Source organism: Lasiosphaeria miniovina (assembly GCF_030549165.1).
Source record: "Lasiosphaeria miniovina strain SMH2392-1A chromosome Unknown B0T26scaffold_7, whole genome shotgun sequence".
Lineage (NCBI taxonomy): Eukaryota > Fungi > Ascomycota > Sordariomycetes > Sordariales > Lasiosphaeriaceae > Lasiosphaeria > Lasiosphaeria miniovina.
Genome location: NW_026848226.1, coordinates 24,675 through 50,490, shown reverse-complemented (window position 1 = coordinate 50,490; position 25,816 = coordinate 24,675). Strand labels below are relative to the sequence as shown.

Below are 25,816 nucleotides of genomic sequence, written 5' to 3'. Positions count from 1 at the left end.
GAGACGGGCCTAGGGACCAAGTTATCTTTCGTTGGCTAGGCTTCAAAAAGAGGTGGGTTTTGATGTGGTGTTTTACCGATGCCGAAAGTTGGGTTCCTAGGGGATGGGCATTTGTGATGTTATATCCATGATATTTTAGTGCGAGACATGCAAATCGTTAAATAATTACGACTAGTTTTGTTTAATTCCGTTTCTGTATACTCAATAGAGACTTGCACCTGAGCAAGGAATGTAGGCATCTAGCTTATTTTGCATGTCGCGGCGAGTCTGGTTCGTTGATTTTCACATCAGTCAAAGGCTGTTTTCGTACCTAGACCTGGTATAACCAACCGACTGAGGCCTGTTAATAATTCGCTTTTGCTGTCTCCAGTCTGTGTATAGTAGTCAAAAACCTTGGGTAATTTTTGAAGTTCTCACGACTTGGCAAGGTTGTGGTTGGCAGTACAGAAGGACAGAAGAGACGACTATCTAGCCAAGGCTACCTTGTGTTTCCCGACGGCCCTTCACACACTCTGCAAATACTAGTCAACGGCGAGGAAGAAACCTTGGCCCCACTTCGGGTCTATTCCACAACATATGCACGGAGAAATCCCGATCAAACGAAAACTCGTGCCCGCGCACGCCCTCGAGATCAAACGTCCACAGCACCTTGCCCAGAAACATGCGCGTCTGCGACCACGCGATGGCCTGCCCGGAGCACTGGCGCGGGCCTAAGCTGAAGGGGAAGAATGCCTCGAGGTTGTCACCCGCGTATCGCTTGTCATATAATGCGTGGTCTGACGGCAGCCAGCGCTCTGGGCGGAAGTCAAGCGGGTCGGCAAAGTGGCGTTCGTGGCGCGTCGCTGTAAAGTTGCTTAGCTGTACGACGACCTGTGTTTTTAGTTGGGCCAGTACGCGTTGATGAAGCCAAGAGGGAGACGACCGTGCTTACAACCTTGGGCACGTAGACGCCGTCGACAGTAGCTCCCGGACTGATGTGAGGCATGCCAGTGGGTGTGGTCAGATGAAAGCGCAGAGTCTCGTAGATGAAGGCGTGCAGGTGCTTGAGGTGGGTGAGAGTCTCCGGGGTCATGTCGTCATAGGTGGCGAAGGCGTCGCGAATCTCCTTGGTCAGGATGGCATACGTCTTGGGATGCTTGAGAGTAAAGGAGAGCACGGCGTGGAAGGTAATCTGCACGGGGTCGAAGCTGGCGATGAACATCTGGAACGTCACCTGCTCGACGTGCACGAGCTCCTTCTCGGTTGCCGGTGGCGGACCCTCTGGTTCAATCGTGTGGTCCATAAAGTCACGGTGCTTGGCTTTGCCGCGTTTGTCGATGCGCGCCTTGACCTCGGCCGCGTTGGCCCTCAGCACTGCCAGGATCAGCCGAAGCACTCGCAGCGGCACGAAGGAGGTGGCCGCGAGCGCGATGATAGGGATTTCTTGCGACAGCTGGAAAAGGTTGCCGGCGAAGCTGGACTGGCGGATCATCTCGACAGCATCGGACGTCTTGCCGTCCTTGACCTTGGTCAGCTCTTGGCTGTAGGCCAGATCAGCAGCCATGTCAATACCCAGTCAGAGCAGCCATGTCAATACTCAGTCAGAGCAGCTAGTCGTCCATCAGCAGGTCGTTGGGCCCGCTGCTGCGCTCCTTCATCTTGGCGATGAACAGGTCCAGGTACTGGTGAACGAGGGGCTCCTTCTCCTTGATGGCCTTGGCACTAAAGGCCGGCAAGATCTTCTTGGCCATAGCTTTGCGCTTGGCCGGGTCCGACTCCCAAATGAACCCCAGGTCACCAGCCCCAAAGTCCATGAGGTCTGTCTTGACAAACAGCTCCTGGTTGCGTACGGCGGGGCTGTAAATGTCCATGGCCGCCTGTGGCGTGTAGAAGAGCACCTCGTTGGGGGAATGCGGACTACATCGCTAAATCTGTGGATCATGTCCTCTTGGTACTATGGATACCGCCCATGTATCCTTTAGTCGACCAAGCAGTTCAGTTAGCAGCCATTCCAACCAAACGAAGCAAATAAACAAATGCGAACTCACGAGGCGGAGCAGTACAGGACATACGAGACGGCCGAGAATTTTGAGCCGGGGAACTTGGAGGCTGGATGGAAGTAGAGGAGGTAAACGGAGCTTGCGATGACGTAGATGACACCGCTCAACGGCGCCAGCTAGACAAGTGACGCCGCCCATGACCTCACACCGAAGCCAAAATCTAGTAAGCCCATCGTGCCGTGTTTACACTCAGGGTGTACTGTACAGTCCGGTGCGACACTAACACCTAGCCCGGAAAAGACGACAGGAAGATTGCGCGGCGGGCTGGGAAGATAATGGAGGGGGAGGGGGAGGGGGAGGGGGAGGGAATGGAGGAAGGGGGACGGCGGGCGCAATAACTATCATTGGCACAAGGCAAAATGGAAGCTAAACGTCAAGTAAGTAAGCGTCAAGGGGGTGTGCTGCGCGGGAGCTCGTCTGGCAGAGGGGAGATTCTTTAGGGATTTTTATTGGAGCAAGTAAAGCAAGTACCAAGTCGCCGTTCTGTCTTTTCTGTTGCCTCGGCAAGGAACTGTAGGGGCTACACGTGTACCTGTTAGCGTTGCATCAATGCATGCGCGGCTCGGACCCCAGCTGTGCGACTTTCGCATCCATATTCGGCAGTTTCGATGCCGCGTGTTAGCCCTAGGTGTCTACGCCTTGCTCCGTTTGCGTTTGTTTTGACGCCTAAGTCGGAGGCCGGCTCTGGGTTGGCGGCACTCCGCCCACGTTCGGAGCCAATTTGCCTAATCCGGCCAAAGGGGCCTGAATCTGAAACCCGCCTCGAGCCCTTGTAGTTGGCAGCGAAGAAGTCACTAAATTCGGAGCTGACAGGCAGATGTCCGAAGGAATGGCCAAGAACGATACCAGGATTCTTGGGTCTTGGAAATCCAAAGTTTGGCTTAATTTCGAAGTTGATCAATGGACGGTCCGTCCCGTAATTTGGCGTCTCCGGAAGGAATGTTTTGGTACACAGGAGATCTGTACACCATCTGCGTGATATCTCCACTGAGCGAACTAAGCGGCAGAGTGACTGAATTTCACGTCGAATAATTCCTGACCACTCTGATTCGTTGTCTGCTCAACCAGGCAATTCTCAGACACTCTTGCCCATGGAGACGACCCTGTGTACCAATATAAAACTTGGCAGTCACTGGTTATATTCCAGAGCTACGGGTGAGTTCATAACTCTCTCAAAGTGCTTTGCTGGTGGTATGACTGGCTTGGGTATATATAGAAATGTGTCGAACTAGGTCCGCCGTGCTGAATTTTAGTTGATATGCATTGACATGTCGTATAACGTTACTCCTACAGAGCACGAACCATGGTTCTTTCAGCAATCCGAGTGATCTGAATGGTGTAACGACAGCCCAGCGTGTCAGAAAAATCGCAGACATCCCCAAAATCGGTCAAATACTCTTCTCAAAACCCGCCCTCAGCTCGCGCATCTTACACGACAAAAACACTCCGCTGCACGCTCTCGGAGTTGGCCTCGGCCCAGGCGGTGATGCCGCCCGGCTTGCCGCCGTCGTCGAGTTTCATCCAGTTCTGGCCGATGGGTATGGTGCTGATCGAGGATCCTGCCGCCCGCACCTCGTTGGCTGGGCGTCGTCGCGAATTGGCGGGTCGAAGGATGCGACGGTGTCTTGTCAGAAGCGGACGACATCGAACTGCTAGTGACGCGCGCTGCTAGGCGCCGGAGCGTCTTCGCGCTGGGCAGGATGGGCATGAATGTAGCCGGACAACAGTAAAAGATGCTGCTCGCCATCTGTATCAAGGTCTAGACGCTAGGCACGGGTGGAAATAATGCGGTTAGCGTTTGTAGGCTCGGCCACGCAGGACAGGAAAGCTTTTACAAGCCGCCAACGGCAAAAATGATGCCCAACCTCTAGGTGGTGGCCGTCGACGTGCGCAGCGGGCGGATCATGTACCAGGCCAGACCGACCATGGCAAAGTCGATGCCCGAGTTGATGGATTCGGCGCCGGCTACCGAAGCCTTGTTGTCGAGGCACGTGCTGGGTTGCAGGAAATCCTAGCCCCTGCTCACGGGCTGGCACCTAAGCAGGTAGAGTACGGGTTGGATGTCTTGGTTCGGCCTCCGGTGTCAAAGCGCGGGGGTCTCAACAGTCTTGACGATATAATTATATCTCGGCTTGCTTCCCCTTCTCTTTCCTCCTTCGCTCCATAGTTTAAGAAGGCGGATGACCTTGATGCCAGACTGCCAACATAAGAATAAGCCGACAAGCTCCGGCCAAGGATTGTGTGCTACCTTCCCGTTGGCGTTCGGTGGGCTTTCCGACCAAGTTCGGACCCAGGGGGACAAGATGGATGTTTTGTAGCTCCTCCAAGTGTAGCTAGTCGTAGAGGGCGGAGGCCAGGACGTGATTGGATAGGCCAGCATTGATGGTGGTACGGCACTGCAACTGCCGACTTCGCCGCCGTCTCTTGTTTGGCGTAGATTTGGTCGAATCGGAGAGGGTGGTGCTAATATTGACACGGCGGCGGGCTTGGGGTGCAGCCGTATTTCTCAGCTTGAGTGGCTTGGGTCATGGATGTTGTGTGGATGGACAATGTGTGAATTGGGAAACTAATTCTAGGAGGAAATCTCCCTACAAAACGTGTGGGCGAGAACTCCTCGGCGGGGCTAGGGCCCACATGACCAAGGCATGTGTAAGGCAACCCCGCCACAGATGTCGTGAGCGCTTTGCGGCGTAGCAGCCACCAAAGTTTAAATGCTGCGAGCTCCTCCTGCCTCAGCTCGAGGGCCAGGCCTGATACAGTGCGGGACAGAACCGCTTCCTCGAGCTACAGGGCTGCATCAGGTTGCCCTCCCGTGTCAAGCGCGACCCGTGCCAGGCGAGCCGTAGCTCCATAATTAGAGAGCAAATGTCCCCGGTAGGCCTAATGAATTAATTTACCAATCTATTTTTCCATTGCCTAGGTGGGCACTAGTTGGCATGGGGCGTTAATATTGGGTTGCAAATGGTGACAAAAATTATAAAGCTCGCGGGTTCAACGCGCAAGGCACTAAAGCCCGGTCCTGCAAATGCGCAAAATACGCGTTTTGATGCGAAGAGTGTTCCACAAAGATGAAGAGGTAGGTGCCCCATCTGACGGTATCGCGAATGGTCCGCATAATACCTAGGTAGGCCAGTAAGTATGTAGGTAGTCGGTTCATTGCCTAGGTAGTTGGCAGGCAGTTAATCCGTTGTCTACGTCATTACCTAGGTAGTTGACGAGGTGGTTAGGCGGTTGGCGATGCGGTTAGGCGGTTGGTTCTAGGAAGATGCTCTGGGATGAGATGTCTCGGACTGTGCGCTCGACGCACTCTCCTGCCGGGCCGTTCAATTCAACCTTCCGAGTCATTAGTAATGAGCCTAACAAGTTAGGTGCGTTGTAAACGGCCGTATGTTGTTGGATAAGGTCCTGTGCCGAGTCCATCCTCAAGTATGCGCCTAGGCAACATACATGCAGTGTAGTAGTCCCGCAGGTCAGCGTCTGCTTAGATAATATTGGATCCCATTAGTTAGGTAGTTAGCGGGTCATCCCCATCCACTAGGTAGCGGGTCATCCCCACCCACTCTGTACCCAACCCATCAAAGACCTCGCGCGCTACGTTCGACACTAATAGCAGACTGCAAGCCCACGAAGACGACAAAATAGGTACAGAATGCGACGAGAACAGCCCCTGACACTGGGCGTGTCATCGCGACGGTCTGCGTGCGACCGCTGCCGCGGGCAGAAGCTCCGATGTCTCCGCAAAGGCGCTGACCCCCAAGGCCGCTGTGACCGCTGTGCAAAGGCCGATGCCCAATGCGTGACTAGCCCCATCTACCACATGCGCAACTACTCCATCCAGGGCCAGGACCAGGGCCGGGGCCGGGGCTGGGGCCGGGGCTCTCGGCAGCCCGAATACGATGCGGGCCTGGTTCCCGGTCAGGTTGACACTAGCCCCGTCTCGCGGTCTTCGTCTAACAAACGTCGTCGCCGGCACAATGAAGGCGACGCGCTGTCGGCGAATGCACCACACGCGGATCGCCACCAGCAGCTGCAATCCGACTACCATCAAAGCTGGACTCCGTCCACTAGCGGCTCTGCCGTCTCCACCAAGTCGTTTGACAGGCCGCCCCCACTGCAGCCACCTGTCGCTAACGTCGCCCCCATGGCTGCCGCCGCCGCCGCCGCCGCCGCCGCCGTTTTTCCTCCCCCAAACTGGGACAGTGGTATCTTGGGCCTTGAGCACATGCTATCTGGCGACAACCCCGCCGGCACCTCCCCGTCCTCTTCTGATCCGCACCATACCCAGCCCCAAGGCCCGGCCGCCAATGTCATGCCGTGGATGCCCTACCACGAAGACGTCTTCGAAACTCACCCTCTTGCCAGTTTCACCTCGCCGGACCTTGGCATCCTGCACGACGCCAGCGCCGCCAACGATCCAGTCCGGCACGTCCATGAGCTTTCCAGAATCAACCTCGACTTGGCCACCCAGGTAAAGCGCATGGTGCGAGGGTCGCCCCATGTGAGTCTGAAGAGCATCATCGTCCCAGACTGCACCCGCCCTAGCCCCTCGGGAGACCTCACGACACCGCTCGAGGACATGCTGAACACGACCCGCCAGTATCTCAACATCTTGAGCTCCATCGCCAGCTCTCCCTCCCTGGCATCGTCGTCCGACTTTAACACACCGTCCTCCCTCGGCGGGTTCGGTGGCCATGTTCCGCTTCCGCAGGGTGCCTCGGCAAACCCTTCCACGTCCTCGGCCTCGACGGACCCTCTCAAAGACAGCGGCAGCAGCAACGCCACCTCGCCGTCGTCTCTAGCATCGGCGCCTGAGAGCATCGCGACCTCGCCAGCCGCAGCCCAACCAGACACCTCGACTCTGCTTCTCATTCTCGTTTGCTACCTTCACATCCTGAGACTCCATGTGGCCCTCTTTACGCACATCCGGCAGTATTTTCAAATCATCTCGGAGAGCAATGACCGCACTATCCTGCCGCTCCCTGGGTTGTGCGGGTTTGACAACTTTCCTCTACGTAAGTGAACTTGCCAACATTCTGTCCACCCGTGACTGCATCAGTTACCGACACGCAAGACAGAGTCTGGCAATCTGCAGTCCACCATGGTGATCCACCTAGTGACCAACATGCTGGAGCGCATCGAGACGCTTCTCGGTCTGCCGAGGGAGCTGCGCATCGGCACCCGCGTGGACTGCATTGACGGCGGGCTGTTTAGGACCAGCGACCGCTTCCTCGAGCTTGCCGAGGCTTTCATACGCAAGGAGGACGTCGGCCGGGCCGAGGACGGCAAGGGCGGCATCCGGTCGCTGCGCCGTGATATGAAGAAGGCTAAGCGGCTGTTGCGTGGCGCCATTGCGCCTTAGTTTGCTTTTGCTTTGTATTTGTGATTTGTATTTGTGATTTGTAATAAGAAAAAAAGGCTCCCAACTCATCTGAAAAGGGAGGAGAGAGTGGCAACGTTCACAAAAGTCTTTAAATACAGCTGGATAACTACCCGGGGAGGCTCCTATTCTTTCATGGTGCTGTATTGAGCCGCCTTGTCTAGGTCTGGGCCGGTCGACCAAGGCCGGGAAGAGACATGACTAGGACTCCTGTCTAATTGAGCAGTTATAGATAATTTGTCACGCGCATTCACAGGGCAACGGAAATGAAGCATTTGATGCAGGGAGGTAAGGCTTGAATTGTCTGAAAAGGTCTAATCTCTTGTTTCCTTTGGCAGGGCCAAAGTCTCTCTTTTATAGTTATGAATACTGACAAAAGCTGGTGGCGAAGAATCACATAGCAGCTTCTAGATCTTTCTTGCTCACTAATCCCAATATTGTGACATAATTGTAGCCGAAGTACCTTCAAGTCCAAGGTAGAGAGTCTCTTAATGGCACGATTATCACACCACTGGTCATCAACACAGCGTGGAATCGTTACTCAATCACTTTCGAAAGCCTTTCGACATGGCCAATGCAGCACCGCCAAAGCCCATCGCCGTCATCGGGAGTGGCTGTCGCTTCCCCGGCGACACCAGCTCGCCCTCCAAGCTCTGGGAGCTCCTGAAGGAGCCGCGAGAACTGTTAGCAGCCATCCCAGCCGACCGGTGGAGCAGCAAGGGGTACTACCACGGCCCGTCCGTGATGTTGAACACGGCCTGCAGCTCGAGCCTGATCGCCGTGCACCAGGCCGCACAGCAGCTGCGGACCGGCTATTCGCGCGTAGCTGTCGCCGCGGGCGCGAACCTGATCCTGGGCCCTCAACTCAGATGTGCAGGTCCAAGTGCAGCCCGTGGACGCGTAGTTGGTTCTGGACGAATCCAGAACGTACTGGCTCGCGGGACTCAGCCACGGTCTGGGTCTCTCGCTCTGCGAGTGGATGGTCCGCCATGAGGCGCGTCATGTCGCCTCTCGAGCCGGCGTCCCAACGTCGACAGTGGTAACTGGCCCGAAACTATGGTCTATAGGATTGATGAGATCATGGAGACGAGGGCGACCGATGCAGCGGTCACGTGGGAGCAGGATGGTGGCGACAGGCAATCACGTACTCGGAGCTACGAGGCCGAGTTGATACCATCGCGACGGTGTTGCTCGCCAGCGGCATCAATGTAGGTTCGCGAGTTGCCGTCCTCCAAGAGCCCACCGGCGGCTGGATCGCGTCCATCCCAGCCACCACGCGACTTGGCGCTGTTTACTTGCCTCTGGGCCAGGGCAATCCGTGGAACCGCTTGGCTGTCAAGGCAAAAGACTGCGAGCCAAGCGTGCTACTAGTAGATGACGACACGGAGCAGCATGTGGACAAGCTGCAAGCTCCGCAACCAAATATCGAGCTTTCACTCATTGATATGTTCAACGCGAGCACCCTAGCGAGCATAGCGCTGATGGTTGGTGGCAAGGACGGGGGATGCTGCCAGCTCCGAGACCAAACAACTACCACAGAGTCTTTGTCGGCCGAGATCGACTGGGAAAACGAAACGGCACTGACGTCCGTCCTCCAGCCGGACCTATACTAATCCTCGCACGCTCTATCTACAAACAGTGGCAAAGGCCCTTTGGAATTTCGTCCAAAACTACAGTTGTCCTCACGGGTGCGACGGGCTACCTCGGGCGCGGGACCCTGTCGGCCTTGATTGCCAATCCGGACGCGCGGAGGACCCACTGCCTGGCCGTTCGGGACGGCCGTCGCCTGCAAGGCCTGTCTAACAAGGTCGAGGTGCACGAAGACGACCTGGTCCTGCCGCAACTCGGACTCTCTGATGCCGAAGCTCGGTCTGTCTTTGACGCTGCCGATGTCATTATCCACAACGGCGCCGACGTGTCGCACCTAAAGTCGTCCGCGTCTTTGCGTCGCCCGAACGTGCAGGCGACAAAGGATCTGGCGGCCCTGGGGCCAGGGTGGGCGGCGATATATTCGATATCCCTGTACAAATATTTGGCGAATATGACGCACTAAAACTTAGCGAGATGAGGACTGCTGTTGCGGGCACCATAGGGGGCGAAGCAGGCAGCAAAACGTAAAGGGAAAATACCCGCTGTAGCCTAGCGCCGGCCCGCTAAGTTACAGTATTCATCTCACTAATTTTTAGCGTTTACCCACTAGAACTTCTGTCCATTTCAGCGTATCGTATTCGCCAAATATTCGTACAGGGGCGTCGAATATATCGCCGCCCACCCTGCCTAGGGCTTGTGAGGAGGGTCCCGCTGCACTACTTCTCCAGCGGTGGGGCGTGCAGTTTCGCGGCGGCGACAGCGCGTAGCCACGTTGGCCCAGCGTTGGTGCCGCGCTTCGCGACGCTGAACGGGGCAGCTGGCACCAGGCTCCGCCAGCAGCAAGTGGGTAAGCGAGGTGCTCCTGGAGAAGCTCAAGGCCAAGTACCGCGACTAGCCCGTGTGGGTGCACCGGCCTTCGAACATTTTGCGTGTCGACGACCCGCAGCTCGACCTGGTGCACAACGTGCGGCGGTATGCACGCGAGCTGCGCGCTGTGCCTGCCCTGGGCAGCAAGACGCGAGGCTCGTTGGACTCGGTCACGCTCGACACGGTGGTGCGCGGCGTCATGGACGCAGTGAAGGAGACGGGATGGCGCAGAGGGTGGGCCGCAAGCGACGTGCGGTTTGTGCATCATCTTGGAGACGTCGAGTTGCCCACGAACGACCTGCGGGCGTGGATTACCGAAGGGACACATGGGAATTGAAGAAGCGACACGCTCGACCAAATTCCAATTGAGCAGTGGACGGAGCGCGCGGCGGCCAGAGGTATGAATCCGGCTTTCGAGGCTTTCTGGAAACATTCGGTGCGGGCGGTGGGTCATCTTTCTCAGATTGGTGAGGAATGGGGTGTTCTGATTTGATAGGGTTGGATTAGGGAAAGCTTACCGTATTAGATATCGCTTATGCGACTATGCAACTATGTATATTCTAAGGAGTCCGAGGTCAGTGAATACGGGCAGGTGCCAACAGCTGGACGACCGGAACCAAAATGAGCAAATATGGGTGCTAGAGGAGACCTTCCACGGATTAAATACAATGAGATGACAAGATTCATATCTCCGGGAAAATGTAGAAAAAACTCGATTCGTAAAGATTCATTTCCACCCTTTCAATTAAAAAATTAGTGACGGGATACCCTGTACTTATCGCGCAAGAACGCCCGTACCAAATCGACCGAGTCACTAAAGCGTGAATAACCCGAATCTATGCGAGGTAATGACCGTAGTTGAACTCACTGTAGAGGTAATGACTGTAGTTGAACTAACTGCCTGGGTAAGGTATTTAAAGAATGATAGGACCGCCATAACCAGCATGGACGAGCAAGATTATACCCCAGCTTCAACGGCGATTACAAAGGCCCAAATTATCCCATGCCCATGCATGATCAGAAGGATATATACAAATTAATTAGTAAGGAGAGTTGAGAAGGGAGCAACGACAGCCTAGAAGCAAACAAATCCAATGCTGCAGTCTAATCCCCTTTCGGTGCCAATCTAACCGGCCCTGCCGGGAAATGTGTCACTAACCACACCACGGTCCAGCCGGCTCCTCATAAACCGCATCGAGCAGCTCTGTTTTTCTTTCCCGGAGAGCACATGGTATGGAACACTTCACCATTGTCTAGTGGTCTTTCCAGAGGTTAGCTACCTCTAAACAGTCTCGTCTAGTCCAGAGAAAGCACCCACCTCACGCTCAGGTGAAAACAATAACAGCGCCGACATGCTGGCCACTCAGTGTCGGCACGTTGTGGCAGCCACCGCCCTCGCCAGAGGCAATCTGGGTCTTGCAGCTGTTGGTACTAAAGATCTGCCACTTATAGGTGCGGCCGTCGGAAGGAAACAGGAAGCGGACAGCGGCATCGGTGGTGGGCGCCGTGTCCCACAGCGACTCGGTGTTGACGCAGGCGCCAAGCGTCTCCTCGCCACCCGTGAGCGTGTCGCCCCCTCCGTTGCCGCACCCGCTCGGCCACCACTCGATCAAGTAGAGGCTGTTGGGTGGGATTTCCGACGCCTGCCGCTTCTCTGCCGCCGCAGTGTCGTCAGTAGTGGCAGCCGCGGCGTCGTCAGGGGTTGCCGCTGCAGCGGTGTCAGGGGCTGCCGCTGCCGCGTCACCAAGGGCTCCGGCAGTGCCGTTGGCTCCGGATGCCCCGCCAACGCCCGCACCAGCACCAGCGCCCGCGCCAGCACCGGCGCCCTTGCCCTTGCCTTTACCTTTACCTTTGCCCCTGCGGGCCTCAAGAATACCTCCCGGCGCCATCCTTGCATTGATAGGCTTTAGACCACCCTTGCCGCCGGGAATCGTCGCGGTGCCGTTGGCTGGCGCCTTTCTGGCACCAATGGGTTTCGGGCCGCCCTTGACGCCCGGCAGCACCGCGGTGCCGTTGGCCGGCGCCTTTCTGGCACTAATGGGTTTCGGGCCGCTCTTGACGCTCGGCAGCACCGCAGTGCCGTTGGCCGGCGCCTTTCTGGCACCAATGGATTTCGGGCCGCCCTTCACGCCCGGCAGCACCGCAGTGCCGTTGGCCGGCGCCTTCCTGGCTTCGACGGGCTTCGGACCGTGCTTGCCGACCTTTCCGCCGGGGAGCGCTGCTGTTTCGTTGGCTGAACCGGCTGGGGCTGTCGAGTTCTGCCCGGCGGGGACCGTGCTGTTCTCGCCCTGGGCCGAGGACGGAATTGCGAGGACAGACGTGGCGCCGAGCAGGGGCAGGAGCGCAACGAGATGGGTGAAGGAGACCATCTTAAGGTGTTCCCCGTCGATTGATGTTGTTGCGCTGCCGAATTCTGTTTAGCCGTTGAGTAGGCTCTGGCTGGTTGGTTGATGGCTGTTGGGTGACGAGGAGGCTTGTCAAGAGACTTGAGGCTGAGGATGAGGATGATGTTCTGTTTAATCCTGGATCACGACCGGGTCAAGAGCTTATATAGATGTTGACGGCAATGGCTTTCCACTCAAAATACCGGCCATCTCCCCCGCTATCCTTTCGGAACACATGTTCTGGACAGGCCCGTCACGGCCACGCTCCTGTCTTCTTGATCTTCCTTGCCACCTCCGTTTTGCATAACGCAGTTTTTCACGGCGAATTCACACTATACTTTTTTTTTACACAGTTGCCGGTGTGCGCGGTCTGTGCTGGACAGAGCAACAGCCAAAGAACGCCCATGCATCGACTGCACAGCGTGGTTCGTGCGACTGAGACGAGGCGTGCCGCCGATGAAACTAGGCCGCCCAGGGGTCGAGCCTCTCCTTTGCCACAGCTTTTCTCCGTTGCTACAGTGTGCTTTCTTTCCTGCCAAGTGAGGCGCGACGTCTCGGCTCATTCCTTCGGCCTATCTCCGTAAATCATGGGCCAATTCACGCGCCCGGCGCAGTGTCTCCTGACAGCCACGTTCGCCGCGTGGGCGCGTCTTGGCGTTCACCCTAATCGGCGGTCTTGGCAATCAATCCAATCATCTTTCATCGTAAAACCTAGCCCCAGCCTCAGTTCACCTCGGCGTTTTGCTCGCTGTTGTGCTACGTTCACTGCGGCTCGCTGTTGTGCTATGTTCACTGCGCCACTCTTATCGAACTTCCGGGTCCGCGGCTCACTCAACCGAGCCTGTGACACGTGGGAGCCATTATGCTAGTGTCTGTTTGTCGTCTTGAGCGTCGATGAAGATGACCGACAATCACCCCTGGACCGAGTCCGTTGGCCAATCGGGTAGGGAATGCACAATCAATGGAGGATAAATTTGTTGACGAGGGCAGTTACTGTGTTGTTGCTATAATTTGTGTCTACTCGAATTTCGGGAAGCGAGTTTTGACTATTACCCGATCCCGGCACTTTTAGTATAAGTAAGTAGTTCGTTCGCTGATTCTACTCCATTCCTTTGTCTCCATCATCACTCCCACGTTGGCATCATCAGCAGGACTTCAGCAGGACTAACTAGAAGCCTTCACGTCTCATTTAATTTCCATCCTTACCGATACCCTCATATTCACGCCACTCGACAAAGACCAGCTATGCAGCAGTTTTCTCGTCTCGCCTTGGCTCTGGTAGCCGTTGGGGTTGTGAGCGCTAGCGATGTCGCGGACTTCTGCATTGACAAAAAGTGCGCCTCCTGTCCTTCGGGTATCACGTCGGCCGGTGCAGGACATCCCGACTGTGTGGTCTACGACACCAATACAGTTTTTGGCGGCCAGGGGTTCGAAGAGGGCACCGGCGACATCCTCTTCGACGTGTTTCCCAAATACGCCGAACCGGATGCTCTGTGCCCAAACGGTGAGAAGGGCGCAATCATGATCAAGTCGCCGGCCAGTCTGACTTCTCAGGGATGCGGTAATCTGATTGCGAGTTCCAACACGGCGCAGTGCAAGTCGTCGCCGCTGAGCTTGCAGAAAACCTTCATGGTCCAGTTCTGCTGCGGTAGTGCCGAGTGCTTGAACCTGGGCATTCCCATCAAGCGGAGCAGCATGCCAATTAGAGGGCATACTCCGCGCCAGTCTGGCAATCTCACTATTCTCGGCTCTCGTGCCGCTGCCGGCCTCCAGAGCATGTATATGACGTTTGCCAACGGAACCATCATTACGCCACTCGAAGTCGGGAGCCCTGTCGACGCAGCCTCCGCGCCCGCTTCCGCACCGGCCTCCGAGCCGGTCCCCGCACCCGCCGCGCCCGTCGAGACGGCCTCTGCGCCGGCCTCCGCAGCCGCTTCTCCCTCTCCCGCTGCCGTTCAGCGGCGATGCGACGGCTGGCAGGAGGGCTCGTACAAGCCCAACGCGGGTGAGGACGGCGACTTCCTGAAGACGACGGACACCATGCTCGTCAGCGCAGGCAACGTTCCAATAAATGACTCAGCGTACACATTTACAAACACCTACTCGAGCGGGTTTGAAACCACTACGGGATTCTCTGTATCCCTCGGCGACCCGTTCGGCATTATCAATCTCGGCGTTAGCTTTGAGTTCGCCAACCAGACGTCGAAGCAGATCCAGTATAGCGTCGGCGTTCCGGCAGGCGTTACTGGTCGCGTCGGCTTCACCCCTGTCTACCACTGTTCTAAGGGCTCCATGACGCAGTGCGACGGCACTGTCGTCGAAAATCAAGAGAGCTGTACCCCCTTCCTCACCGGCGGTGACACAGTCCAAGGTGACTACTCCATTGTCCAGATCTCATGAAGACATCTTTTTGGCAGATGTTGGAGGATGTTGATTATCGTGGAATAATCCACATTACAATGCGCTTGTTCCTTTGTCTAATATTCTGGGCTTTTTCATTTACCAAGGTACTCTGGCTTCCGTTTGTTTTGTAGTGAAATAAAGATGGGCAGGTCCCAGGGAAGATAATGGTGTAGAGTTAGGCTCATGTAAAGTGGAAAAGAAAAAAAGACGGAGAAAAATGAAAGTAGAAATTAGAAAAAGAGAAAAATAAAAGTAGAAATTAGAAAAAGAGAAAAATAAAAGTAGAGAATTAGAAAAAGAGAAAACAGTTATTCAACAATTTTGGACAAACTTGCACCTTGGCCAAGCCCAACCTAGCATAGCCCGACACGTGGCGATTCGGCGAGTATCCAACATCGAGGGACGTAATATCCAAGGCAGCAGAGGTCTAGGCCGGCCAAAAATCCTTCAATAAGAGCATCGACCACAATATCCGCAGTCACCAAAAGAACATGCGGTAAAATCCAACTCTTCACTTCTAGTAAAGTCCCAGCCTTCATATCGAACAGTGCCATCATTCCCAGAGGCCACTTGATGTTCAGAGATTGAGTCTTCCTCTGATGAGTGGTCCTCGTAGCGATCCTCGACAGCTGGAGAATCCATCCCCACAGCAATGGCCGACGCTGACTTCCCCCAGCGTGCCCTCACCTCAGTGGACATGACGTCACCCGCGTCTGGCAGCTGCTCTCTGACATGCAGCTCGCCAATGGTCTGATGGCACAACTCAAGCTTTCCGCCGGGGGCAGAGGAGGTCATCGCAATGATTCGGTGCACGAGTGCGGCGAGACGAGACAAATCGTCGACATGTTCCTTCTCCCAGTTGGCGACCTCGGCGCGGATGTCTCTAACCTCAATCTCCTGGGGTTTGAAGAAGCCGCTGGCGTGGAAGGCAAGGATAAACTTTGGGATTTGCGACACCCACAGTCGGGGGAGTTCCTCGCCGAGGTGGTCTTTGACAAACTTGGTCTTAATGCTGCGAGTCTTTAGGTCGAATACGTACTCCTGGCCGATGAAGCTGCCGCCGGGCTTGGTTTTCACAGCGCACGACGACGCAATGGACGACAACTCAACGGACGACGGCGAGACTTGGTTCTCGGACAGAGCCGCAACTAGAGTGTCGAGGGAATCTTCCGACGAAAGGTGAGTGGCTTTGGCCAGAGGCACGACAGGGTGCTCGCCGAGAGGAGCCTTGACATATCCGTCAGCCTCGAAGCGGATGGCAATCTTGAGGCCGCCGAGAGTGTAGCGAAGGATGCGCTGGTGCGATGCGGAGCCTTTGACATCGAGCTCCCATGTGGTGTATGCCTCTGGAAAAGCGTGGCCAAATCCCCGAATGTTGGGGATTAACTCTGTCGGCGAGTTTTCGCGGCGGATGAAGAAGACGGTGTTATCCACCTTCTCTGCCAGCATACGAAATGGTTTGTCTTGTCCGCACACAAAGCGCAGCAGATTGCCTAGTGTGCTGCCGCAGGCCATAATGTCCAGCTTAGCAGGGAGGTCTCGATCGACACCAAGGGCGGTCACGATGGCTGCTTCCATGGGATGCTTGGGGTATCGTGCAGCGTTCTTGTCGCGGAAATACGTCCCGCTATCTTCCTTGAGCACGGTGGGTGCGACTGGAGGGGTCCACAAAGGCGGTTTTCCTGGTTTATGACGAAGTCAGAAGACAAGCCAGCTTTGAAACGAACGGCAGCAGGAGGACCAAGGACTTCGGAGCAGAGGGCAGAAAGCAGAACGTACCAGGAGTCAGAACCGTGGACTCGGACCCTTTCTTATCGAGCCAGTTGAAGGAAGCGATGGCCTCGCAATCGCGAATCGCAGCCGAGTCGATGAAGTTCTTGGATTCGCCCGCCAAGTCCTTTACCCGAACCGTTTGTATGAGTTTTCCCAGAGGTGGAGGCGTTGTTGTTGGAACGGGAATGGGAGTCTTGTGACCATTCTGCCAGCGATTCTGTTCGTCACTGTTGCGATAAAATCGACGCTTGTGAGACCAAGATGACATTATGAAATGTTGTAGTGAGGTTGATAAGTGATTGAGAAATATCGATGTGCTAACAACTCAAGGGATGTGCAGCGAGGAAAGGCCGATCGGTCGATCTAGTAGGTGCTAGGGCTGTGTGCTAGGAATCACGATGCTGGAATACCTACTCCTTAGACGACCGTGTCGAGACAAGGAGCAGCTGTGAAGAAGACGAACAGGTTTGCCTCTCAAGTGTCTTATCTACGCAGGCCAGAATCGCCGGTCCCGTCCTTCTTTCTCACCTGCGAGCCTTTTCCTCTGGTTTGGCTGTGTGGCTGTAGGCCTCAATCTGCACTTCGTTTCCTTATTTGCTACGGCACCCGAACACGGGCTGATCGCGGAAACGTCTGCATCCATCAGCGCGCGACCCATGGACATTTCCACAACCAAACAGAACCAGCCGTGAGCCTCTCTGCGTAGCTCATTCGTTGCAGCGCCAAGTTGCAGCTGTCGACCTCCCAACGATTGGAGGCCGGTGCCCAAATTCCGGTGAGGACTCGTCACTGAAACCTGCCTGTGGCACCATGCACGGAGGCCTACAAGCCAGCTCATCACCCGAAAGCCTCCAATGAGGCATCGGGGCGGTTTGGGCTAGGCAGCTATGGGCTATGTACAGTCCCAGCAATTCCTTATCTTGGGTCGCTGACATGGTCGCACAACGCCTGGACCCTCGAGCTCGGCTTCCGGCATATTCTAAATTGCCCATAAATGAGCAGGAATGTTCAGGGCTGCAAACGAAAGTCTTCTGATGACACGGTCCCCGGTGTCTTCGTTCCGCTTCCATATGACCACCCACTTCTTTCCTGATTAATCACATCGATACCGCCTCCAGTACAGCCTCCACAAGGCCCATTGCAACTCCCACCATCACTGCAAATCGCTGCCATACCTTTTCGTCGACAAGTAAACAAGTTGGACACACTCACCATGGCCACGAACCAGCAAGACCACCGCCGGGCTGTGCGCCTCAAGACCGTCTTTCGCGACGTTCTCTCCGGAAACCGTCAAGTGACGTTGGCTCAAGATGCCCAGCTATTTTTTGAAGCTATTCGGGCCCAGAAGTCGCCTGGTGCGTGCATTGAGGCCTTGGTTTCTAGCAAGCCGGGTCTTGATGCCGTCAGAATCTCTGTCCGTGTCAATCTCTCCGCCCCGTTCATTCTCTCGCACACCCTCCCCCTCTTAGAGTACCTTTCCAATCCAGATATCAAGACCCTTGTCGACGGTCAGCTTCTCCAGCAAGTGCTTCTTGTCATTGTGAGTCCCTCGACCACTTGGAATGCGATGATCAAACTGTTCCATGACAACCAAATCCCCGATGATCTTCTGCACCCCTTTGCATGGCTTGCACTAGAGCTTCTCTTACTCCCTGCCAAGGCGGATGTCGATGTTTTGGCCGACGTTCAGGCCATTGACGAGAAGGGCAGTCTCCAGAAGGCCCAGAATCATGAAACCCGCGAGCTTGGCTACAGAATCAGCAACGACCTCAAAATTCGCCGCTCTCCTCAACAGGACGCTGAGCATGGTGGACCAGGTGGCCGCCATGACAACGACCATGCCGATTTTCGTGAGATTTGCATTTACCCGACAACAGACGAATTCCTTTCCACTCATCCGCCATTCTACCGGACCACCAAGGAGGTTTCGGACGCCGACCCTGACAGTCGTCCCCTCGTTCTTCTTGACAACCAATTCCGTCTTAACAGGGAAGATATGCTGGCCGGGCTCCGAGAGGATCTGCAAGTCGATACGGGTATCAAGAAAGGGAAGAGGTCGTTTGCTCCGCTAGGCAAACTTGTTCCGGTGGGAATTGAATTCGAAGACGAGTCAAGGAACAGGTTCAAGAAATGCACTCTTCTGGTTCAGTGCTATGACGGCCTCCAGTTTCTTCACCGCAAGGATCCCGAAAGCCGCAAGCGGTATTTGCAGGACCAGACCAGTATTCTCAGACACCAAGCCTTTGGCGTTTTATGCCGAGACAAGGAAATCTTTGGGTTTGCTTTCGTCGACCGAAACATTGACCTTCTTGCAAAGTCGCCGCCTATTGTTTCCCTGCAGTTTACAGATGCAGAAGCTATTCGGACCGCCTTACGTGCATTCGCAACGCCAAATGCCGACCTTATTCGCTTCATCCTCGTCGACACACCGGTGTTTGCATATGAGCCGATTCTTCTCGGACTTCAAGCCATACGAGACATGCCGCTGCAAGACGTGCTTACCAACCCAGTCGCCTCGGACGTCCAGTGCAATGTCGCACCAGAACTGCACAGCTTGATTGAAGACCTAAAGCGTATCAGCCATGGCTTGGGCCCAGATGATATGGTGAACCTGCCGTCTTCCGACAACATTCGAGTTGACAGTTCGCAACTGGACTCCTTGATCCATGCCCTGACAAGATCACTGAGTCTGATACAGGGGCCACCGGGTAAGTCGAATCACCGATGAAGGCTATCTGGCATATTTGCTAACATTGTTTCCAAGGCACGGGAAAGTCTTTCATCGGGGCACGTATTGCCAATGAGCTGTTCAAAGCCGGCCAACGGATACTCGTCATTAGTTACACCAACCACGCTCTCGATCAGTTCTTGGAAGACCTCCAAGACGTCGGGATTCCACCTGCTGCAATGGTTCGCATGGGCGCAAAGGGAAAGTGCACACCAAGAACACTGCCGCTTCTCCTCTCTGCGCAGAAAGGGAGCTACCGGCGTTCCCCAGACGCCTGGGCGAGAATCAACTCCCTGAAATCGGATATCAACCACTCAGGGTCGAAACTCGGAAATGCCTTTCAACAGTTCAGAAGCCAGGCTCTCATTAAATGGCAGGAAATCTCGGAGCACCTGGAATTCGAGGATCCGCTGTTCTATGGAGCATTCCTTGTACCAGAAGAGAGTCCCGACTGGAGTCGCGCTGGGAAGCGCAGGAAGCAGATCGGCCCCGACTATCTCTACGACCGATGGGTGAAGGGTGATGGCCCTGGCATCTTCTCGAAAGACGTCAGTGCGGTGTCGAGAGCAATCTGGGACATGCCAAATTCCGTTCGGATGAGCCACGTGCAGAGATGGACCAAGTCCCTTGTTGATGAGCGCCTTCAAACCATCTATGAGTATGCTCATCAATGCAATACAACCCAAGAGCAACTCGATGTTCTCTTTAACGAAGGAGACGCAAACATCCTACGCCAGAAGCATGTCGTCGGCTGTACAACAACCGGGGCGGCCATTCACTCTCGCCTGATCCGTGCGGCTGCACCAGATGTGATCCTTGTTGAGGAGGCCGGAGAGATTCTAGAGAGCCACATCTTGACGGCGCTCGCGCCAAGTGTCAAGCAGCTCATCCTTATTGGTGATCACAAACAGCTGCGTCCAAAAATCAACAACTATGCACTGTCTGTCGAGAAAGGCGATGGGTTCGACCTGAACCGCTCGCTGTTTGAGCGACTGATCATACAAGGCGCATCTCACACAACTCTGCGCAAGCAACATCGAATGGTTCCAGAGATTTCCATCTTCCCCCGCAACTTAACCTACCCTGACCTGCTAGATGGCCCCGATACCGCGGGGCGGCCGCCAATTCGTGGGCTTCAAGACTGCGTTGTGTTTTTCAACCACGGTAAGCTGGAAGAGTCCGACAAAGCACTCAAAGATCGACGTGACCCAGGGACGAAAGAGAGCAGGAAGAATCTGTTCGAAGCTGAAGTAATCCTGCGAATCTACAAATACCTCGGCCAACAAGGGTTCTCAGAGAACCAGATCGTGATCTTGACGCCGTACCTCGGCCAGCTCCGTGTTTTGCAGGACCTATTCGTCAAGAACCAACATGATCCCGAGATCAGCGAGATGGACAGGTTTGAATTGATTCGAGCCGGGCTTCTTAGCAGAGCTGCGTCAAAGGTTGACAAACAGCCTGTTCGAATTTCCACGATTGGTAAGAGATCCCCGCGACTTTCGCAAGAGTTTGAACAGGGCTGACTGCACTTTATAGATAACTACCAAGGGGAGGAGAGCAATATCGTGATTGTCTCTCTTACCCGCAGCAATGAATCTGGTGACATTGGTTTCATGTCGGCCCCAGAACGCCTTAATGTCCTCATTACTAGGGCTCGCGACTGCCTGGTTCTGATCGGGAACATGGATACGTTCATGGCAAGCAAGAAGGGTAGAGCGACTTGGCACCCATTTTTTGAATTGCTCAAGTCCAAAAACCATCTGTATGATGGTCTGCCCATCAGATGCGAAAAGCACCCAGAGAAGACTGCGCTGCTGAAGGAACCAATCGACTTTGACAAGTCGTGTCCCGATGGCGGCTGTACTGAGCTCTGGTATGTCCATAGTTCCTTGTCCCCAGCATTCAAGCCCTCTGCGCATGGTCACATGTCTTCCTGCTGACAACAATTTTGATAGCGGCGCCATGCTTAAATGCAGGGTTCACAAATGCAGGTCGCGTTGCCATCGAGTGACAGACCACAGCAGGACCGAATGTAATCAGCTCATCGATCGCGAATGTGCGCGGCAGCACAAGACACGCGTTCTCTGTGGTCAACAGAAAGTGGAATGCCAAACGTGTATCCTGGAAGACAAGGAACAAGAGAGACTGATCAAGCGAGATATCCGGCTCGAGGAGGATCGCCAACGTCGACAAGAGGCATATGTCCGACAGCTCCAAGAAATCCAGGACGAGGTTCAGCACCAGCGTCGCATCAACAAGTACGAGGCTGAGGAGGAGGAACAGAAAAAGGTTCTCGAACAGCATCGTGCAGATCTCGACGCATTGAAGGATACCCAACAACGAATACAGAAACAAAAGGAGCGGCAAGCGGCGATGGCTGCCAGAGTTGCATCAAAGGCAACCGAACCAGCACCATCTGGCGTGGATCCTGCGTCCCAAGTCAGCCCATCTAGTGCCCGAGACTCGTTGCCCAATACCGCCAAGGAAGAATGGGACCAGTTGAAGCAGGTTGAGCTGGCGCGAAGCAAGGCCTTGGACGAGTTGATGGGCATGGTCGGGCTGGAGGAAGTCAAGCAGGAATTCCTTTCCATCAAGTCAAAAGTCGACACTGCTTTGCGACAGGGAGTATCTCTGGCCTCAGAACGATTCAGCTGTTCGATGCTTGGAAATCCAGGGACAGGTGAGCTTCCCTTGGTCTTTGGCTCGGTCATGACTGACAAATTTTAGGGAAAACTACCGTGGCTCGCATGTACGCCAAACTCATGACCGAAGTGGGAGTAGTCCCGGGAACCTGCTTCAAAGAGCAAACGGGGTCAGGACTGGCTAATCTAGGCGTCTCCGGATGCAAGAAGCTGGTGCAAGAGATTCTTGATGACGGTGGTGGGGTTCTCTTCATCGACGAGGCTTACCAACTGACTTCCGGGAACAACCCAGGTGGTGCTAGTGTCGTTGACTACCTTCTGGCGGAAGTTGAGAATCTCCGAGGAAAGATTGTTTTTGTCCTGGCTGGCTACAACAAACAGATGGAGAGCTTTTACGCGCATAATCCGGGCCTCCCCAGCAGGTTTCCAATCGACATGAAGTTCGCGGACTATTCAGACGATGAGCTGCTCAGAATTTTTGAGCTGAAGGTCAACAAGAAGTACAGGAATATGATGCAGTGCGAAGATGGTCTCCGCGGCCTCTACTGCAGAATCATTTCTAGGAGACTTGGTCTCGGTCGCGGAAAGGAGGGATTCGGGAACGCCCGGACAGTTGAGAACACCCTGGGCATTGTTTCGCGGCGTCAAGCAGACCGGTTACGCAGGGAGCGCAAAGGCGGAGCAAAACCAGATGATCTCTTCTTCACCAAGGAAGACCTAATTGGACCGGAACCATCTGGGGCGCTGGCCAAGTGCAAAGCCTGGAAGAAATTGCAAGAGACCCTCATTGGGCTCGAGTCGGTCAAAGAGTCAATTAAGGCCTTAGTGGACAGCATCCAGCAAAACTACCAGCGTGAGATCGAGGAGAAGCCGCCGATTCAATATTCCTTGAACAAACTCTTCCTTGGTAATCCAGGCACTGGAAAGACGACAGTGGCGAAGCTGTACGGAGAGATCCTGGTCGCACTCGGTCTGCTGTCAAAAGGCGAAGGTGAGTTTTGGCGCAATTAATATTTGGACCTTACGAATGCTAACGGTTTTCAGTTATTGTTCGAAATCCATCGGACTTTGTTGGTGCCGCTTTGGGCCAGTCAGAGCAGCAGACCAAAGGGATTCTCGCTGCAGCCGTTGGGAAGGTGCTTGTGATTGACGAAGCATACGGGCTCTACGGAGGAGGCCAAGGTTCGACCGGCGACCCATACAAGACCGCCGTCATCGACACTATCGTGGCCGAGGTGCAAAGTGTGCCCGGAGATGACCGCTGTGTTCTCCTGCTCGGGTATAAGGACCAAATGGAGACCATGTTCCAGAACGTCAATCCAGGTCTCAGTCGACGATTTCCCATGTCGTCCGCTTTTACATTCGAGGACTTCTCCGACGCTGACCTACGCAAGATATTTGACATGAAGATGAAACAGCAAGGATACCAGGCAACCAGCCAGGCCGCCAAGACTGCAATGGAGATGCTAAAGCGGGCTCGCAACCGCCCTAACTTTGGGAACGCCGGAGAGATCGACATCCTCCTTGACTCAACAAAGGCCCGCCACCAGAGGAGTTTCTCAAAGGGGGAGGCGAAGTCAAGCACCCTCCTCGAAGCGCAACACTTTGACGAGAACTTTGACCGAGCTGATAGGTCGGAAACCAATGTCAAGAAGCTTTTCGAGGGCACGGTTGGTTGTGAGCAGACGGTGGCACTGCTTGAAGGGTACCAAGAGACAGTACGCGCAATGAAGGTGTTTGACATGGACCCCAAGGAGAACATCCCGTTCAATTTCCTATTCCGCGGCCCCCCAGGTACCGGCAAGACGACGACAGCTAGGAAGATGGGCAAGGTTTTCTACGACATGGGATTCCTTGCTACCGCCGAAGTCATCGAATGCTCAGCGAGCGACTTGGTTGGGCAGTATGTTGGGCAGACCGGACCCAAAGTCCAGAGCCTCCTGGACAAGGCCCTCGGGAAAGTCCTCTTTGTCGACGAGGCATACCGGCTAGCCGAAGGTCATTTTGCCAAGGAAGCGATGGACGAAATCGTCGACTCTGTCACCAAGGAGAAATACTTCAAGAAGCTCATCATTATCCTGGCGGGCTATGAAGCTGACATCAATCGCCTGATGACGGTCAACGCAGGCCTAACGTCGCGATTTCCAGCGGTGGTAGACTCTCGGGCGCTGACAACGGACGAATGCATATCACTGTTGACGACCTTGCTCCAAGGGCAGCGGACAGTTCTGAGGTCGAAAGGCGTGGATTTGAACCTGTCTTGTCTGGAGACGCCAAGCCACCTATTCAGGCTGTCTTTAGCCGACGGGCTGCAGCATCTCACCGAGCAAAAAGACTGGGCCAACGCGCGAGACGTGCAGGAACTTGCAAAGGCCATGTTCAACAAGGTTTTGCAATGCAAAGAGGACCTTGCTCGTAAGTGTGTTGTGCTGAGCGAAGCCATCATTACCCAAGCAGTGCAGGCAATGCTGGGCGATCGCAGGTCTCGGAGCCAACATGCCACGCCACCGCCCGTCATGACACTTGATCAAGCGCTGCAACAGCACCTTGGGCCAGCCACGCAAGCACCGGTCGACATGTCCACAACAGCCCACACAGCTCAGGTGCAGGACCAGGAGCCTGCGTTCGCAGGACCAGACGACAGCGAACAATTGGCCACAGTTACTGATCAGAGTGACAGCCCAGGACCACAAGAGCAACGCTCGCGACGCCGTGTTCAGAGGGATGCCGGGGTGAGCGATGAAGTCTGGGAACAGCTGCAACAAGATCGGCAGGCTGAAGAGGAGAGAGATGACGAGTACATTCGCTTACGTGAAGCGAGTCGCAGAGCCACAGCTGAGGCGCGCGAAAAGATTGTGCAGCGGCTGGTAGAAGAGGAACGGCGACGTAGGGAGGAAGCCGCCTTATGTGCAAAGCTCGAGGCAATGGGACGCTGCCCTATGGGGTACCAGTGGATTAAGCAGAGTGGTGGCTATCGCTGTGAAGGTGGAAGTCATTTCGTATCGCTTGCTGAGTTGGTCTGACGGCGGTCGCAAGGAACGGGTCCTTATCAAGGGTCGGGAACTAGTAACGAAGCGCTGTCCCATAGCTATACTAAGTTGAGAATGAAAACATGATGAATCGTTACATCAGAGTTAATGTCCTCAAATGTGAGGGCCAAATAACCTGTCTCGATATTGAGGCACTGCGAAAGGGGGTTTGCTTTTCTGACCGGGTTGTGTATCTAGCTCCTGGGAAGCCTCATTCTCGGTTTCCGGAAAAATGGCATAATCGCGTCGGTGAACTGAGAACGCCTTTCCTGCGGCCTTTCGGGGACCTATTAGGCTGAGACACATGAACACGGAACTTGCCTTCATCAACTCGCGGAGAACTACTTCCCCTTGAAAATAACGCGTGGTCGAAGTGCCTGCCCGGCGGCCGAGATGCATTCAATCAAGGGGGTCTAGGTGCGGGCCCTGGGCGATCTATTGATTAGAGTCTTATATTCCTTAGATCCTAGGACCATGCCGTTGCTGCCCTAGCCTTCCTGCAGGCCTGTCTCGTCTTCATTTCAACGGTCCTCAGGCTTGATGTCCCTGACGGGGGGAAGGTCGAAATTGAACCATTCCTCTATTATTTCCCGGGTTGCACCGTTGAGCCTCACCGAGTCAACACGCTTCGCTCTTTGGGTGCCGATTTGAGTGTTCCTGGCGATAAAGCGTTGTGTCCATTGTTTTCCGACCTTTTCTTCCTTCTCGGCGATGAGGGCGATACGGCCCGCCAGATGCCTAACCGTTTTATACGAGGGAGGGCTTCCAATTGAAGCCATTCGGACAATCTAGCCCGCTAGGCAGGCTTCCTAATCATCGGCTAGGAGCTGTGCCGAGCGGTGAGCCAGGCGGCGTATTGTGGCTCTGCGGCGGCGACGGCGATGTAGCGTTGAAAGTGGAATGCCAAATTGTGATGAACCGCGCCCATTCTGGGCTAGTCATAGCTCTGAAAGTGGAGCCGGCCAATAGGAATGACGAGACAGG

The 25,816-nt window shown here is 54.9% G+C and overlaps 7 protein-coding genes across 7 annotated transcripts; 4 read left to right on the top strand and 3 right to left on the bottom strand.

Moving 5' to 3' along the window:
- Positions 1 to 235: 235 nt before the first annotated feature.
- On the bottom strand, positions 236 to 2,212 carry B0T26DRAFT_805812 (cytochrome P450; the record flags this gene model as incomplete). The annotated part of the gene is made up of 6 exons (XM_060447166.1): positions 236 to 870; positions 932 to 1,520; positions 1,663 to 1,896; positions 1,935 to 1,955; positions 2,028 to 2,155; positions 2,186 to 2,212. 6 exons carry the CDS (start codon positions 2,210 to 2,212, stop codon positions 526 to 528), a joined length of 1,344 nt encoding a protein of 447 aa, XP_060290957.1. The 3' UTR covers positions 236 to 525.
- A 3,385-nt stretch (positions 2,213 to 5,597) lies between these two features.
- B0T26DRAFT_724769 (uncharacterized protein) lies at positions 5,598 to 7,721 on the top strand. Its single transcript, XM_060442710.1, has 2 exons — positions 5,598 to 7,051; positions 7,115 to 7,721. The coding sequence occupies exons 1-2, from the start codon at positions 5,689 to 5,691 to the stop codon at positions 7,396 to 7,398; spliced, it is 1,647 nt and encodes a 548-aa protein (XP_060290956.1). The 5' UTR covers positions 5,598 to 5,688; the 3' UTR covers positions 7,399 to 7,721.
- Positions 7,722 to 8,754: 1,033 nt separating this feature from the next.
- On the top strand, positions 8,755 to 10,332 carry B0T26DRAFT_437122 (male sterility protein-domain-containing protein). The gene is made up of 2 exons (XM_060435020.1): positions 8,755 to 9,411; positions 9,708 to 10,332. Exons 1-2 carry the CDS (start codon positions 8,921 to 8,923, stop codon positions 10,240 to 10,242), a joined length of 1,026 nt encoding a protein of 341 aa, XP_060290955.1. The 5' UTR covers positions 8,755 to 8,920; the 3' UTR covers positions 10,243 to 10,332.
- Positions 10,333 to 10,837: 505 nt separating this feature from the next.
- Positions 10,838 to 11,762, bottom strand: B0T26DRAFT_861735 (uncharacterized protein; the record flags this gene model as incomplete). The annotated part of the gene is made up of 2 exons (XM_060447757.1): positions 10,838 to 11,134; positions 11,192 to 11,762. One exon carries the CDS (start codon positions 11,760 to 11,762, stop codon positions 11,199 to 11,201), a length of 564 nt encoding a protein of 187 aa, XP_060290954.1. The 3' UTR covers positions 10,838 to 11,134; positions 11,192 to 11,198.
- A 2,016-nt stretch (positions 11,763 to 13,778) lies between these two features.
- On the top strand, positions 13,779 to 14,746 carry B0T26DRAFT_787953 (uncharacterized protein; the record flags this gene model as incomplete). The annotated part of the gene is made up of 2 exons (XM_060446809.1): positions 13,779 to 14,090; positions 14,163 to 14,746. The coding sequence occupies 2 exons, from the start codon at positions 13,779 to 13,781 to the stop codon at positions 14,655 to 14,657; spliced, it is 807 nt and encodes a 268-aa protein (XP_060290953.1). The 3' UTR covers positions 14,658 to 14,746.
- Positions 14,747 to 15,107: 361 nt separating this feature from the next.
- B0T26DRAFT_655827 (uncharacterized protein) lies at positions 15,108 to 16,701 on the bottom strand (the record flags this gene model as incomplete). Its single annotated transcript, XM_060438657.1, has 3 exons — positions 15,108 to 15,167; positions 15,231 to 16,342; positions 16,440 to 16,701. 3 exons carry the CDS (start codon positions 16,699 to 16,701, stop codon positions 15,108 to 15,110), a joined length of 1,434 nt encoding a protein of 477 aa, XP_060290952.1.
- Positions 16,702 to 17,646: 945 nt separating this feature from the next.
- On the top strand, positions 17,647 to 25,169 carry B0T26DRAFT_861733 (P-loop containing nucleoside triphosphate hydrolase protein; the record flags this gene model as incomplete). Its single annotated transcript, XM_060447756.1, has 6 exons — positions 17,647 to 19,141; positions 19,198 to 20,640; positions 20,698 to 21,034; positions 21,117 to 21,841; positions 21,889 to 22,794; positions 22,848 to 25,169. The coding sequence occupies 6 exons, from the start codon at positions 17,647 to 17,649 to the stop codon at positions 24,824 to 24,826; spliced, it is 6,885 nt and encodes a 2,294-aa protein (XP_060290951.1). The 3' UTR covers positions 24,827 to 25,169.
- Positions 25,170 to 25,816: the final 647 nt, after the last annotated feature.